The sequence below is a fragment of the Podarcis melisellensis genome (assembly GCF_964234715.1).
Source record: "Podarcis melisellensis genome assembly, chromosome: 5".
Lineage (NCBI taxonomy): Eukaryota > Metazoa > Chordata > Lepidosauria > Squamata > Lacertidae > Podarcis > Podarcis melisellensis.
Genome location: NC_138537.1, coordinates 61,028,469 through 61,044,513, shown reverse-complemented (window position 1 = coordinate 61,044,513; position 16,045 = coordinate 61,028,469). Strand labels below are relative to the sequence as shown.

Below are 16,045 nucleotides of genomic sequence, written 5' to 3'. Positions count from 1 at the left end.
ACCAGCACTTAAAACAGATAGAATTGCTACGTCTTCCAATTATGAACCAGCCACCTACATAACAAAAGGAAATGTCTTTCCTTTATCCATAAGAATACAGTATAATTGTCCCAGTTGCCTTCTCTCATAGCTCATGGGAGAGAGCTTTTTTTGGAGGCAGCACTCTGGATGTGGAACGCCCTCTCCAAAAAATACTTTTTGGATTTTCATAAAATAAAAAATAAAGAAGCTGGAAATGGTTGAGAAAAGGATAACCAAAACAATGAAAGGGATGGAGCAATGCCCACCCCCCTGAGAAAAGCCTAAAATATACAGGGCTTCTTAGTTTAGAGAAAAGGCAAATGAGAGGAGCTATGATGCAGTAATTTGCATAAAGGATGCATGGAGTGGAGAAAGTGGATAGAGGAAAGTTTTTCTCCCTCTCTTAAAATAGTAGAAATTGGGACCATCCAATGAAGTCAGTGGCGTAGCGTGGGGGGTGCAGGGGGGCCAGCCGCACCGGGCGCAACATCTGGGGGTTAGGGTTAGGGGGCGCAAATTACTTGCCTTGCCCCGGGTGCTGACAACCCACGCTACGCCACTGAATGAAATTGAGTGTTGGAAGACTCAGGGCAGATGAATCTTCTTCCCTTCTTCTCGCTGGGCACAGCTAAACTGTACAACTCGCTCTCAGGAGAGGTAGCGATGCCCCCAACTTGGGATACCCAGCCCTTAAAAACAGGATTAGACAAATTCACGTAGAATAAGGCTGTCAACGACTACTGGCCGCGATGGCTATGTTTTACCTCCACTGGAGGCAGTCTCTCCTTGAATGCCAGTTGCACGCAGGTCAAGGGGACCTCAAGACTTCTGGATTGGGCTGGGCAGGATTCCGAGGTCGCAAGTTAAGCAGACTAAAAGCTGAGCAGTGTTTACGGGCTGGAAATCGCAAACCTCGCCTCTAGCCTCTAATACTAGCACTGGACCACCTTCCTAGTTTGTTCTTTGCTTCTTTCTCTCAGCCTTTGCCCGACCCCGAGCAACACTGGATTACATAATAAAGGTGCAACGCTGGATGAATAAATAAAGGTGAAGCAGTAATTTACGCAGGGACTGTCTAGTCCCACCACCAGCATCCGTGCGATCCTGCAATGGATACATCACACACAAATTCGAATTTGCACAGGCAGCGCTACAGAAACTCAAGAGCGTTTCACACGAAATAAGCTTGCTTTGGGAAGTGCGGGGACTTCCCTTTTGTTTCAGGTTGGATTCCCCGTTATTTTCGTTTTGTTCTCTTCTTCCTTCCTGCTCCTCTTCCCCCGCTTCCCGCTCTGGTTTATTCTATGAGAATGCGGCAACTTCCCATTCAGACAACGGAAGACGCACGGCTCTGCCTACTAGCAGGTGGGGGGCCACGGTGGGAGAAAACGTTGCGCTTGCGAGGGAATTGTGACTTGCGCAAGGACCCGTAGGGCAGTGGGCGGGCATGAGAGTGACTCGTTGCCGGTGGCGCGTTGCTAGGAGACCGAGGGACGCGGAAGAGCGGCGGGCTTGAAGTTGCTCCTGGGGTTCCAGAGGGGCAATAGCATGTTAGCAGGCGCGGGGCGAGGCAGGAGGGAAACCAGGTTGGTAGTGAAACCGGGGGGAAAGAATCGTCCATATATATATATATATATATATATATATATATATATATATATATGCTTTCGTAGATTTTCACGGTATATATATATATATATATATATATATATATTGCAGTGTGTGTGTGTGTGTGCATAGCAATAATATATATATATACACACACACGTATACACACACACATATACGGTATACACACACATATATACATATATATATATATATATGTACTATATATTGCAGAGGGTGTGTGGGTGTGGGTGTGTATATATATATATAATTTTTGTTTGTGTGTCTGCACACACACCTGCTTGTTGTTCAGAACTGTGTAAAAAAACAGTTATGGAAAAACAGACAAGGCCCAGAATGGTTCTGGAATCTGTATTCTCCTCGAAGGAACAGGGTGTAAAAATGTTTGCATACATATGCTGGATTGGCAAGGGGTGTAGTAGTTTTTTGTTTGTTTTTTAATTGATAAGCTGCTTTTGTTGAATTATGAATGGTTGCAGTTGTGCTTTTTTAATGAAAAAATGACACCAACAATGTAAAAAGCTTTGAGTTTAGGAAGCTTGCAAATGTCTTCATGGCACTTTTGTTTTTGCAAGCTTTCAAAGCAGACGTAATCCTTTGCATCTATCAGTGGGCTTAAAAACAACCCCTGACAGTTAAGTCCAGTCACAGACAACTCTGGGGTTTGAGGCGCTCCTCTCCCTTTACAGGCCGAGGGAGCCGATGTTTGTCCATGGACAGTTTTTCCAGGTCATGTGGCCAGCATGTCTAAGCCGCTTCCGGCACAACAGAACACTGAAACCAGAGCAGCGCACCGAAACGCCGTTTACCTTCCCACCGGAGTGGTACCTATTTATATACATGCAGTTTTTGGCGTGCTTTCAAACTGCTAGGCTGGCAGGAGCTGGGATCGAGCAACGGGAGCTCACTCTGTTGCAGGGATTCAAACTGCCAACCTTCTGATCAGCAAGCCCAATAGGCTCAGTGGTTTAGACCACAGCGCCACCTGTGTCCCATCAGTGGGCTTACTCTTGAGTAAATGTGAATATGCAGCCTTGTGGCCTGATCTCATGTAAACCACAAAGGCTGCAATCCAAAAACCACTCACTTGGGAGTAAGACCCATTGCACTAAGTAGCACTTACTTTTGGGTAAGCATGTATAGGATTGCACCGTAATGCAATTTACTTTCATATAAGTGTATGTAGGATTGGAGCCATAGTTATTGTGGTCTCCTATAGAGTGGATGAAAGAATGAATGTGGAAAAGTTATGAAACAGGCAACCAAAATGTAAAACTTTTTAGAAGTTTGTGTTCGTTACTGTCAACATTTTAAACATTTTAAAAACATGTTTATATTTAATATTGTTTTGTTTAATTACTTTCCTGCTAGCAGATTTGGGGCAAAGTTACAACTAAGAAGATATGGAGATAGCAATCAGGCAGCACCTGTCAGATGCTGAGAGACATCAAGGTAAATGTTACTAACCATCTTTCTCTTTTTTAAAGATGTATAATGTTGACTCTTTCTTTTCCATGTACTCAAATAGACTAGGTACTCTCCCCATAGATACAGATACTCCTAGATACAGATTGGGGCATTCCTAGGTAAATGTGCTGCTATCATTGTGTAATAAAATCCTATGTATAATACAGTTCTTTCGGTTTAGATAAAAAGCCACAGAGAGTGGGGGACAGAGGGAGAGAGAGATGTTGACCAGAAAGTTGATGGCTTGAGCCCACCTAGGGACAGCTCTATGATTGTATGATTCTGTTATTCTAACTGTGCTTTGCCCTATATAGCCTTATGTCTATTTATCTTACATATAGAGTGCATACATATTTCAGAATATCCTGATATCATAGTATGCTGAAACCAACTTCAGCCATGCTGACCTATGGTATACCCCCACTGGCAGCATAGAAATAGCAAGTCTTAAGAGTGGTATGTTATGGTTGCTCCTCATAGGGAACTGATACCCAGTTTCCACAATCAAAAATATTTCTCATTTTGTTTTGGCTCATGTTTACTGGTGGCTTGCATGTGGTGCGGTCTGAATGATTTGCCACACCTTAGACTATTGGCGACACCACAATAGATGGTACATTGAAAGTCACACCTGATCTGTGCAGCTGCATCTTATGCTGCAACAGGCAATTGATCCTTCTAGCCAGCATTGTCTACTCTGACTGGCAGTAACTGTCTCAGGCAAGCATCTTTCACAGACCTGCTTTCGGAAATATTTTAATAGGAGATGTGAGGAGTTGAAACTGGGACTTATTGCATGCAAATCATATGGGCTTTTTTTCAGCCAGAACTCAGTTCCAGCACATCTCAGGTGGCTGCCATTGCCATTATAAGAGAACAAGGGTTCATGATGAGTTCCAGCACCTAATTTTCTAGAAAAATAGCACTGGTTCAAGTCAAGGCTTGTGGAGAACTGCTCAGGGAACTGCTTTATCACATTTATATTTTGCTGGAACTGACACGACAGAAAACATCAGATCAAAACAAATCCTAGTTAATGATCATGCAGATTTGCCCTGATACATATTGATAGTCCAATATGTTTACTGTGTTAGGATGCAATCCTATACATACTTACTTGGGAGTAAGTCCCATTGAACTTAATGAGACTGAGGAGTATAGGATTGTGTTTTGTTTGGATACGTCTGATTGTTTACATTATGAAAATAAAACAGGTATTTGTTCGAAATGGTTATGTTATTTTCTGCCTAATTAAAATTTTATTTTCAAGATGTCGAAGCACTGAAGAGTGCTTACAAATTGATCAAATCAGCTAATGATGGGAAATCAGCCCTTGATGCCTTGGAGAGTTTCTCTTTTGACTTGTATGTCATGTGTGCAGAACAGGCTTATAAGGTAACAATATGCCCCTTTTGTAACAATACACCCTTTTTTACTTTATGAGGTGTTTGTTCATCTTAATTTAAAACTGAAATCTGTTTAATTTTAGATGGGTTTTCCAGACATGAGCGATGACTGTCTACGAATGTATTTTAAAGGAAAACCTCCAGTTAACCAGTTTTTGGGTAGAGCATATTTGTGCAAGAGCCAATTATATACCCCTGTGTCTACTGATAATCTGGTGAGCATGTACTGTGAGTTTGGGTGTTGATTTTAAGGCTGTTCTTTTGTTGTGATCAGGTGAAGGCAAAATTCCATGTTATACAGTAAACAGTATGACTTGCCTTCTAAGAAAAGATAAATCTTTGGAACCAGTTATTTTCCATTCCCTCCTCCCACCCTTGCCCCCCATGAAAAGCCTTTCTGAAGGATACAGAAAATGATGTTGTTGGATAGGACATAGGTATGGGTGTACTGAAGCAGAGAGGAGGGGAGGGAGTTGTAGCTGGCTCAAGAGCTAATATGCACAACATATATGTTGGGGGTTTTTAAATTTTTTAAAAATAGAGTGTATAGAAGTTACAAGTCATACTAAGTCAGTAATAAAGGCTTTGAGTCATTCCCAGATTTTTTAAAAATATATATATATATATTGTTTTGTTTTAGGAACAATTTGACAAATTCATTGTACATTTGCTGAAAGTAGTAGACTTTGCATTAGGTAACGCAAGGTAAGTCCTCTATATTTGGTTTCCATTTGGGGCATTCTTTGTGGGTTTCTTTGTTTCCACCAGGCAATATTTCTGAAGTATGGTTCTTGACTAGAACAATGATATCACAGTGTGGAAGATTGAATTGAATCATTGTACCACAGTTTTCAAAAAATGCACCCCAAACAGTCATCAATATATTTGCTATTTTAGTTCAGAGCTGACGTGTTGCAGCAAAACAATGAAGATCATGTCCGTATTTGATCAAATGGGATCCATCCTCCCAAATTAAGATACCTTTACTAGTCCTTACTTTTATATTAAACATAATAGTCCATGACTATAGGATACAAATGAGTAGCAAGGAGAATTTCAGTTACTTGAAAATTGCAGAAATTAGAAGCTTATGTGAAAATAAAGCTGCATAACGGCCACCGGCAACATTAAAACCTAGAGAGTAAACATTGGAAACTACAACTAATCCAGAATGCTGCAGCTAGACTGGTGGCTAGGAATGGCCGCCAAGACTAACACCGGTCCTGAAAGACCAACATTGGCTCCGAGTACATTTCTGAGCACAATTCAAAGCGTTGGTGCTGACCTTTAAAGCCCTAAACAGCCTCGGCCCAGTATACCTGAAGGAGCGTCTCCACCCCCATTGTTCAGCCCGGATGCTGAGGTCCAGCTTTGAGGGCCTTCCAGCGGTTCCCTCACTGCGAGATGTGAAGTTACAGGGAACCAGGCAGAGTGGCCTTCTCAGTAGTGGTGCCTGCCCTGTGGAATGCCCTCCCACCAGATGTCAAAGAAATAAACAACTATCCAACTTTTAGAAGACATCTGAAGGCAGCCCTGTTTAGGGAAGCTTTTAATATTTGATGAATTACTGTATTTTAATAATTTGCTGGAAGCCGCACAGCTTTATGTTCATTTCAGGTCTGTCACACAGACCACCTTGCATGGGCCACTTGCCTCAGGTTGGCCACCCATTAAATAGACGATGCAGTGAAGTTGACAGCAAGAACTTGGTGGGGCAAAGAAGCCCCGAGTCCGTTTCACAATATCATAATGTGTGCTCTATTTTATTCCAGGTACTATTTTTTGATACATAATGCTTCGGTTATATACTGGAGGATTGTAAGGCCATTTCTTAAACCTGGGTTCCGCCACTATCTTATTCCAAGCCTCTACCAGATTGTGCCTGCACTGAAACATCCCATTGAGCAAGACAAGGACTGGACTGCAGAACTGATGATGTAAGTTGAAGTTTCTTTCTTTTTTTCTTTATAAAATGCTTCTAAATCTCTTATTTGTATATAATACCAAGCTGGTATATATCAACATAAGCAGATACAGTAATAACGTAAAATACCATTAAAGCAATACAAAACAATCGTAGAAATGAGGAAATTTAAACAACTGAATAGGCCTGCTAGCATCAAAAGGTCTTCAAGTGACTCTTGAAAATTAGTAGCAAGGATTCTGGCTGAATTTATGCTGGAAGGGTATCCCACAGCATAGGAATTTAAAAACATTCATTTGTACCCAGATGATTGATGGCTGAAAGATATCGTTCTTGGAAACTCTGGGATTCTTAGCTGCGAGAGTATCTGGTTGGTTTTGGAAGTTTGCTTTTCGTTGCTCACATGCCCAGACGCCATAACCCACTGCCCCCCCCCCATCCATTAAATGATCACTCATGACAACATTCTTTGGTTCAAATTCAGCCACAACTTTATTGATTAAAGATGTACATAGCTTAGGCTTAGGCTTTAGGTATAACCATTTCAACTGGCCCGCCTGCTGGTTGATTCTTCCAAGGGTCGACTCTGTGGCAAGGGAGTCCTATGATATACATTAAATTGGGACTCCCCACAAAAATCGTCTTTGAGGAGAGCTATGGCCCTAGCCCCCATCTAGGTGTCCAGACAGCATCACCTCCACCAGGATCCCTTTAATGGGATACCCCATTCCCTTGGAGGGGCAGGCAAAACCTTAAAACCTCCCCTCCAACCATGACTTTTACCCATTGCCTTACCCACTAATGTTGTTACTATAAGGTAGGCAAAAACCCCAGGTCAGCTAATTGGTCCAAAGAACAAATTCCTCCTGAGCACCAAATGCAGCAAAGAATTGTAATCCATGGTAAAGTCAGAAAACGAACACTACCTCCATGATGGGCAGGAGCCAGCCTAACTATAGCAAGGGTGGGAGAGAGATTCAAAGTGCCAGGTATGAGGCCCGGCACTCTTTAGATACTCGGGAGTGGACCTGAGTGAAGTCCTCAAGGGAGTCAGTCAGGCCCACTCCCAGGAGTGCCTGCCCCTTGACCTAGCCACTATTGGCCAATTTACAGCCAGGCCCAATTCAAACACCCCATTCATGTCTTCTGTTGGTCAAGGTCCCAGATGGAGAGACTGGGGGACCAGCAGGATGCCGCCGTTCCTCAACGCTACCCAACATTGACATAACACAGTATTTTAGATGTTTTAATTGTATTGTTGTAGCATTGGGGTGTTTGCGAAATAGAAATGTAATAAATAACAAAATAAATAACAAATAAGTATACTGATCGTGCTTTAATGCATTTTCATTTTGTGTGCCGAAGGACTACAAGCAGCTAAAGCTCCCCCCTCCTGCTTTTTGCTGATCTAGAAGTAGCCAGTCTTTGGCAAAATTACAGAATGGTCTTTCCTACTTTAATTTAGGGAAATCCTAGCAGTCCATTATATTGCAGGAGATCATGGTTCATTGTGTATTTGCAAACTTCAGATTGATTTCTGGCTTCTCTTCCTTCCTTCCATATGCCTAGATTGTAGCATAGCTTCCTTTTTTTCTTGACACACATATGCTTTGCCTTGGCAGAGATGCCAACTGCACACTGGAGCCTTTGTCCTTGTCAGTTTTCATTGAACTAAACGGATGAGACTTGTTGGTCTTTTATTGCCAATCAGATTACTGTCTCTTTCAAATGAAACTACTGGAGGACATGGTGTTGACTGATGGAAGGGAAAGAAAACTGATGGTATTTCTGAGATGATTGTAATGGCTCTTCATAGGCTCAAAACATTTCCTCTGGAGGGAAATAAAAGAGAAGAGAAATAGAACTGGCTAAAAAGTTCCAGCCAATCAATGCTGGCTCAGGTTTCTAAACTTAAGTCTGTCTGCATTCATCGGACTTTCACCCTTACTGTCAACATTGATTAAACAAAGGGTTTAATTTACAATAGGCTGTTAATATAGTATTTTGCTGGAATAACTTTAGAATCAGCAAGCAAATTGGAGTATTGAGGGAATTTGAGATGGCAGGAGGAGTGCATCAAGACTGCTTGTTAGCTTCCTTGCTCAGTCCTTCTTCTTCTTCTTCTTCTTCTTCTTCTTCTTCTTCTTCTTCTTCTTCTTCTTCTTCTCCTTCTTTTGAGAATTATGTTAAGCACAGATCTTATGATTTGAGTGCAAGTGCATCTATCTAACCTATCAAAAATGTCAGTTACCTAAAGGAAACTTACGGTAAGTTAGCAATTTGACCAATGCAGTGCTGGCAAAAAACAAACTGACAAAATATTTTAAAGCTTCTTAGAACATAAAAGGAAGGATAAAAAGTAAAATACATTTTACTGAAAAGAGAAAAAATGTATCTTAGAGAAAAGGGGAAAAAACACATTTTACAGGTTTGGAACTTTTGAACAGGGTTGAATTAATCTATTTTAAAACACTTTGATTGAGTAAAAAGCTGCCCCTGATTAACTGAGTTAAAAAAAGTTCATCATTTTAAATAAGGAGCCCTGTCAAAACTGCTAATGGCAGGTGCTATCTTACAAGAGGCTTTCATCCCACTCTATGCCTTTTCTAAGATGGTGATTGTATCATTTTGTAAGCTTGTATGCAGATGAAATCAACAAAAACTCATATGATTATCAATGCAAGAGTGCCTCAGATGGCTAGCAATTTGAAAAGGAGCCTGGAATGGAAGCTAAAGGTTATACTTGCAGCAGGTAAATCAGAATAGGCCACTATGTCTGTGCATTCCTTTGGATGTGAGCACCTTAATAAACGAATGGTCTTTTGCAGCTTTCAAATGAGATATAGTGATTTTGTAACATTGCTCATTTATAAACACCTTGCACAATTGTGTTAACAATAAACATTATTTTGTTTGTGTTTCAGAGAGTTGCTTGAGTGTTTCCTGGATGCTTCCAGAACGCAAGAAGCTATAGAATTTTCTTCAACGGCAGCAGCATTTATTAAAGAATATGTTCCAGGGAGATATAAACAAATATTTTCAATAATGGTAACTTCTGTTAATCAACATAGGAATCATATGGTTTCCTATTGTAGCAGGGGGGACACATTTATTCAGCCTAAGGGCTTCATTCTCTTTGGGAAAACCTCTGGGGACCACATGTTGTAGCAGACCCACCACCTAATACCACCAATTAATAAGGTGGTGGATCCACTCCCACTAACTGCTTCCTATTAATATAATGCACCCACCTCACAGTACACCCATTGCACAAATTTCTACAACTTATCACAGATTATCTAGTGGGGGAAAACATAATGATTTAGAGTCTCAGGCAGGAGTCGAACAAACCAACAAGAAAAGTTTATTGGACGAAAGAGGTTTATGAAACAAAGTGGGTCAGGGAATTATTTCTTTCAGGTAGAAGATAAACCTGATTAGTTTAAGACAATGCATTGAATGCTGTCGCCTTCCCCCTCCATTTTTTTTAAACTGAAGGCCATTTCAGATTACCCAACTTTCTACCACTAAAAGTAAACCAGCCTGGTAGAATTCTGTTGCAGTTGTTTGCTCTGTGCTGTAGTACACACCCTAGGAAAAATGACTAGCTAAATCTGATCACTGAGCATAATCAAATATGTATGCATTTGATGCCTAATACGATTGGTGATTCCCTACCCCCCCTTCTGTTCCATTTCTTTTCATCTTTCTGTTTCTTTCCACATGATCAATCTCGGGGTAATGGGAAATGGATCTTGCATAACATTTCATGAAATGAAAAATGTACTGGATTTCCCATGGATGTAATATTAATAAAGCCATAAGATAAAAGTAAATCAGGTTGTGCATTATACACTGCTCAAAGGTACCTTTGAGAAAAGCAACCTAGCAGTGGTATTAAACTACAAAAGCAATTGATAAATGGATAGTGAGCTACATCTCTCAGAAGTGCCACCAATCATTTCTGTAATAACCACATAATAAGTGAGCATTCCAGTACATCTGCAGTCCATGAGAAAGGGAAGTTGAAAATGATCTAATTAAGCAAAATGGATCGTTTAAGTTTGTTGCTATAAAGCTTCATTTTGGAATAGGCAAAATAAGCAGAAGAAAGATTGAATTAAAACTCTGTAGCATAGCAGATTATTCAGTAAGTTCACATTTGCACCCGTTGCTTAATGTTTAGTTGCTAGTGTCACAATCCAGAATTGAGGTCATTCGCCTTGCTCACTTTAGTGGAGAGAAGCATCCTACACTTTGGAAGCCCATCTGGAAGGGAGCTTTGTGTGCTAAGGGAAGCCTTTATAAATGTATAGGACTCAATGTTCAAACATAAGAAGTTTCTTCTGGATCAGTCCCACAGCCCATGGCCAACATGCCCCAACATGCATCACTTTACACTTTCTTACACTGCATTTGCCGTTTTACTGCCCATTCTCCCAGTCTGGAGAAATCCTTTCAAAGCTCCTCACATGCATTTTCGTTTTAAGTACCCTGAACAGTTTGGTATCTTCAGCAAACTTGATTATCTCACACTTAACCCTTAACTCTAAGTCATTTGTGAGGAAGTGAAAAAGCACAGGTCCCAATGCTGATCCTTGGGAAATCCACGTTCTACATCCCTCTACTGAGACCTGTCCATTTATTCCTACGGTCTGCTTCCTGTTTCTCTCCTTTTCTTCCTCGACTGCTAAGGTTGCTCAGGTCTTTGGTGAGACTAAGGATTCTGCTGTGGTGATGTCAGACAATGGCATCGTTTGCAAACCTAAACCTGCAAGAAAATGTTGTGAAGGATTTTAATCTTTCTTGACTTGCTCCTTGCTTTAAATGCTGATATAGCTTTTATAATTGCTTCTAGGTGCGTTACAAACTAATGGAAGCTTTAGATATAGAAGACGAAGTTGAAAGTTCTGCCAATCTGAACATTATTTATAAAATCCAAACAATCAAGTTGTAAGTATTGGTTAACGTAGATGAGAATCTCAATTGTTTAAACCAGAGCTTTCCAAACTTTTTATGCTGGTGACACACTTTTGAGACATGCATCATTTCGTGACACAGCAATTCAGTTTTACTAGCAAACTGGAGGTTAAACTAAACTTTTGCCAACCCCAGGAGGAGCGTGGGGAGTTTTCACGTGACACACCTACACAGTGATGTGTCGCGACACACAGTTTGGAAAGCTCTGGTTTAAACCATATGGGCAATATTCAGTGCACTCATTCCATCAGCACAGGAAATTTTGGATACACAGTGGAATTTTGCCTCCCTCTCTTTTTCCTGCTTGCTCCCTAAATCTCTTCTGGATTTCATCTCAACCTTCCAGAAAAGATCTGGGGAGATGAGGTGGGGAGTTTATCTTCTCAAATGGAAATCTTCGTGCTAATGGAGCAAGTGCATTGGATACCACCCAAATTCTAGAGTTGGGCTGCAATCCAGAAAGCCATGAGTGGAAGAAAAACTGCTAGTGCAGTTCAACATAGAAGTATGGAACAGTTGCCTTGCAGGATTAACCCCATCCCTTTTTCTCTCTGTGAAATAGTTGCAGGCACATCCAGCAGCAGTGTCCTGGGTAGGTTGTTATTCAGGTGTTGGCCTGAATTGTTACTCAACTTAGGTGAGCAGATGAGTGACGTGCTGCAGATCTGTCTTATAGAGGGTCAGTCGTAAATGTTTGCTGAGATAGCTACTGTGATGATCCTCCATATAAGAATAAAGCACTCAGAGCCTTCCCTCCACACTCAGCTCTTCTGGTTTCCTGAATGGAATGGAATTTGGCATGCTGTTTATGAAAAATGAGATTGCTTGGAGTGTAACTTTTGTTTACCAAGGCCTATTGTCTTAGAAGACAGGTCAAATTGACTTTTGATTTATTTTAGGTATTTTTTTAAAAAACAATACTGTACTGCATTCACAAATCCTGCTTGTGTTGAGGGGAAAATGTTGATTGTTTAATAGGTTTTGAGATGTTATTCTGTTAGTAATCATTGCATTATAAAATAATTGCAGGCAGTTAGATAAAAATGAGATTCCTCAAGACGTTGATACAGAGTTGAAAACAATATACGGAATTTTGAAAGGATCTAGAAAGAAATTAAACCGTAAAGATAGGTAAGTTGCATGTGTTAGCAACACTCTAGAGGTTCTTTTTTAAAACATAAGTGTTTGCTATTTATCTTACATCCATGCCAAGAAGATAAGAGTTGACAGAGTGTCTCCCATGCTATATTAAAGTTCTATTGGTCCAAAGATCTTTCATAATTTGTCTTTGGGGCACAATCCCTCCCAGCACCAATGAAGTTGTGATGAGGGTTTAATGTATCTCTCTCCCTCCTTGGCATATGCTAGCCATTACCCAGAGTGGAAGGCCTGTGTGCATGTGTTTTCCTCCCTCCAGCCTTCCCTGTCCAACTCAAGTCCAACCTTGGAGTTTACTTCAAGCTCAAACAAAGTCACAGCTGGAGTGCCGGGTCGGGAGGGAGAATTGAATATGGAAATAACAAGTGCAGAGCTTCCCATGCGCATAACCATATGTGCATGGAGTAGAACCCAATGGGGGACTGCTCCCATTATTTCGGAAAATGTTCAGTCTTCTTAAGTAATTCATTACATTTCCCTTTATGTTCATTCCACTGTATTTGGGGTGGGGCTTTGCTGTTTTATCCATGGCTCTCTTCTTAACCTCTTGTTTCATATTGCAGCATCCATTCACTCCCTTTTGAACAACTGACTCTGGTAACTGGCTTGCTGGGCTACATGTCCCTTTTCTCCCTTTCTCGGATAATTTGTTTGGAGGTGGGATTGTGCATTTTAGAAGTTTAAGAGATTTCCCTGGGCTGGGGATTTGATGCCAGATTTTAACGTGCTGTCATTTTAGGTTTATAGTAATAAATAAGCAGTAAGTGATTTCTTTGCCAACACTACTTCTATCCCAATTGGTCTTATTTTCTACTTTTCCAGAATTTCCTTGCTGCTGGAATTGGCTCGACTTTGCTTGAAACTAAATTGTATACCAATTGCGTCTTTATGTTTAAGCGACCTGTTCAAATATAAGATTACCGTGAGTGTCAGGAAATTCTTTTTTGAATTACTTTGTTTTATCATTATTTTTTATTCTGAACAAAGAGGAAAAGATTCCAGTCCTAGAGCTATTATCAGAGACAATTAAAGAACAATTAATTGCAAAAAGTAAGGAGAGAATGTATCGTTGGAAATAAATTAGTATTTTGCTGTATATCTACATATTTTAAATTGAGCAAGTTTTGCAAGGACTGGCTATCCTGTTTGACCCAGTGGGCCATTATCCTCAGCTGTGTTTGTGATGGAAATGATGGGTTGTTTCCAACTAAGTTATGCTCTGAGTAGACCAAATTAATGGACTTGTTAATTTCAATGAGTCTACTCTGAACACGAGATGGTTGGACAGTGTTCTCAAAGCTACTAACATGAGTTTGACCAAACTGTGGGAGGCAGTGGAAGACAGGAGTGCCTGGCGTGCTCTGGTCCATGGGGTCACGAAAAGTCAGACACGACTAAATGACTAAACAACAACTCTGAACATAACTTAGCTGGATACATTCCAATGTGGTTAATTCTCACAACTCCTATCATACAAAATAATTCTATTTAGCCACAACAAACAGTATGTTCCTACCGGCCCGCAAAGCCCATGGTGCTGATATTATAGAGGGTGGAAAGGGATACATCCACTTGTTCTTGTAGATTCTTAACCTATTCCCTTTGCACTGTTTATATTAAATGTTAACTATTGATACACCGATAATACATATCAGCACAGGGAGATGCCCACATCCTTGTTATCATATAACATCATCACAGATCAAAGGCCCTTTAAGATTGCAGGGATGTAGCAGCAGGTTAGGTGGCAGTCTGAACTTATCTATCTGCACAATAGTCCAACCCAAGTGTCGTATGCCACTCAAACCTCACCTTCCCTTGCCCTGCCCAGGTAAACAGCAACAATACCAGTGTCAGAAGGATGGCTTCACCACAATGCATGTACTATAATTGTATGTATAAGGCAGAAGATAACGCTTTGTGCATCTGATAAAGTAGATTCTAGTCCATGAAGGCTTATGCTATAATGGATCAGTTTGTTTTTAAGGTGCAACACGCCTCTTTGTGGCATTTACTGCAGCAGACAAAGACAGCTGTGCTTCTAGAAGTCGCATGACACTGATGAGTGCTTGTAGCACCCTAGGTCTACAAGCACAAATGCATTTCTGGGTGGAAAATATGCTTATATTAATAGGATCCAGCAAGAGAAATTGAATTGGACTGCTTGGAATGCGATTGCGAAGTCCAGAAACTTGGGCCTAGAATTGCAACTTATGCTAAAAGTGTTGTTGAGGTATGTTTGTTCCGTAATTGACACTGCTTTGTAGAGAAATCGCCCCCTTCCACATAGGATTTGGGTTCCCCTCCTTCCTTCTGTGTATTTTCCCCAAATCATTAAACATAGTTACAGTGGTACCTTGGGTTACATATGCTTCAGGTTACATACACTTCAGGTTACAGACTCCGCTAACCCAGAAATAGTGCTTCAGGTTAAGAACTTTGCTTCAGGATGAGAACAGAAATCGGGCTCCAGCGGCGTGGCAGCAGCGGGAGGCCCCATTAGCTAAAGTGGTCTTCAGGTTAAGAACAGTTTCAGGTTAAGTAGGGACCTCCGGAACGAATTAAGTACTTAACCTGAGGTACCACTGTACAGAGGAAAGATAGGGAAGTGTGCCCCAAGCTGGAGGGAAGAAAGTGGTCTGCTGGTCAATAACTGTTGTCATAGAAAATTGCAAGACAGATTTCTGTAACTCATGTGCTATGCTTCATAATCAGTATATAACTACTGCAGGACAGTGCTGCTGGCTTTTATAACTCGCCGGCTGGGAGGACATGCATGCAGCCAATGCACTCTCAGCCTGTGAGGCACCCTCCCCCACAGGAGGCCACTGATTGGCCCATTTGAGATGCAGCAGCCAGCGGGAATTCTGGCGGCCAGGAGGAAATCCCCTACCGGCCGCCTGACCCTGTGCACTCTGTTCTTACTGCCCGGGGAAGGCGGCCAAGTGCAAGGGACCTTGGCAGGCGCCCGTTCAGAAAGGGCTAAGCATCCACTACCAATAAGATGGTGCAAATTATGAATGGGAAAACAGTTTTTGTTCTTGGGAGATGCTATCAACATGCTGTCCAGACTTTGCTCTAGTCTGCAGATTAAGTTCAGGAAACATTGTTTCTATAATCAATGCAAAGTGTATTTTTATACTTGTAGGCTCAGCTAAAAACAATACAGAAACTTGACCTAATTTTGAATCGTGCCATCCGACTGAAGGACCCTAACGTTATTCAGGTGGTATGTGCTACCCTGTGGAATACCTGCTTACCATTACTGCAGCACAACTTGCAACAGCATGTCCGAAGACCATTGCTAGCTATTGCTGAAATCCTAGAGAAAATTGACAGGTAAATGGGTTTTGATATGTGGTGTTTGTTGTTCTATGGCAGGCTTCCTCAAACTCGGCCCTCCAGATGTTTTGAGACTACACTTCCCATCATCCTGTTATCTAGGGATCATGGGAGTTGT

The 16,045-nt window shown here is 41.2% G+C and overlaps 1 protein-coding gene across 2 annotated transcripts in view; it reads left to right on the top strand.

Annotated features, from left to right (window-relative positions):
- The first annotated feature begins 1,501 nt into the window (after window positions 1-1,501).
- CFAP46 (cilia and flagella associated protein 46) overlaps window positions 1,502-16,045 on the top strand; it is a 79,181-nt gene continuing 64,637 nt past the window's right edge. Inside the window, exons 1-12 of one of the 2 annotated variants that reach the window (XM_081912595.1) lie at window positions 1,502-1,607; window positions 3,025-3,102; window positions 4,388-4,512; window positions 4,607-4,738; window positions 5,164-5,228; window positions 6,296-6,460; window positions 9,372-9,495; window positions 11,306-11,400; window positions 12,457-12,558; window positions 13,408-13,507; window positions 14,720-14,818; window positions 15,734-15,924. In XM_081912595.1, coding sequence (XP_081768721.1) covers window positions 3,054-3,102; window positions 4,388-4,512; window positions 4,607-4,738; window positions 5,164-5,228; window positions 6,296-6,460; window positions 9,372-9,495; window positions 11,306-11,400; window positions 12,457-12,558; window positions 13,408-13,507; window positions 14,720-14,818; window positions 15,734-15,924 — 1,247 coding nt within the window. In that variant the 5' untranslated portion in view covers window positions 1,502-1,607; window positions 3,025-3,053. Of the gene's footprint in view, window positions 1,608-3,021; window positions 3,103-4,387; window positions 4,513-4,606; window positions 4,739-5,163; window positions 5,229-6,295; window positions 6,461-9,371; window positions 9,496-11,305; window positions 11,401-12,456; window positions 12,559-13,407; window positions 13,508-14,719; window positions 14,819-15,733; window positions 15,925-16,045 lie in introns of both variants that reach the window. The other variant, XM_081912594.1, reaches the window with a different exon arrangement.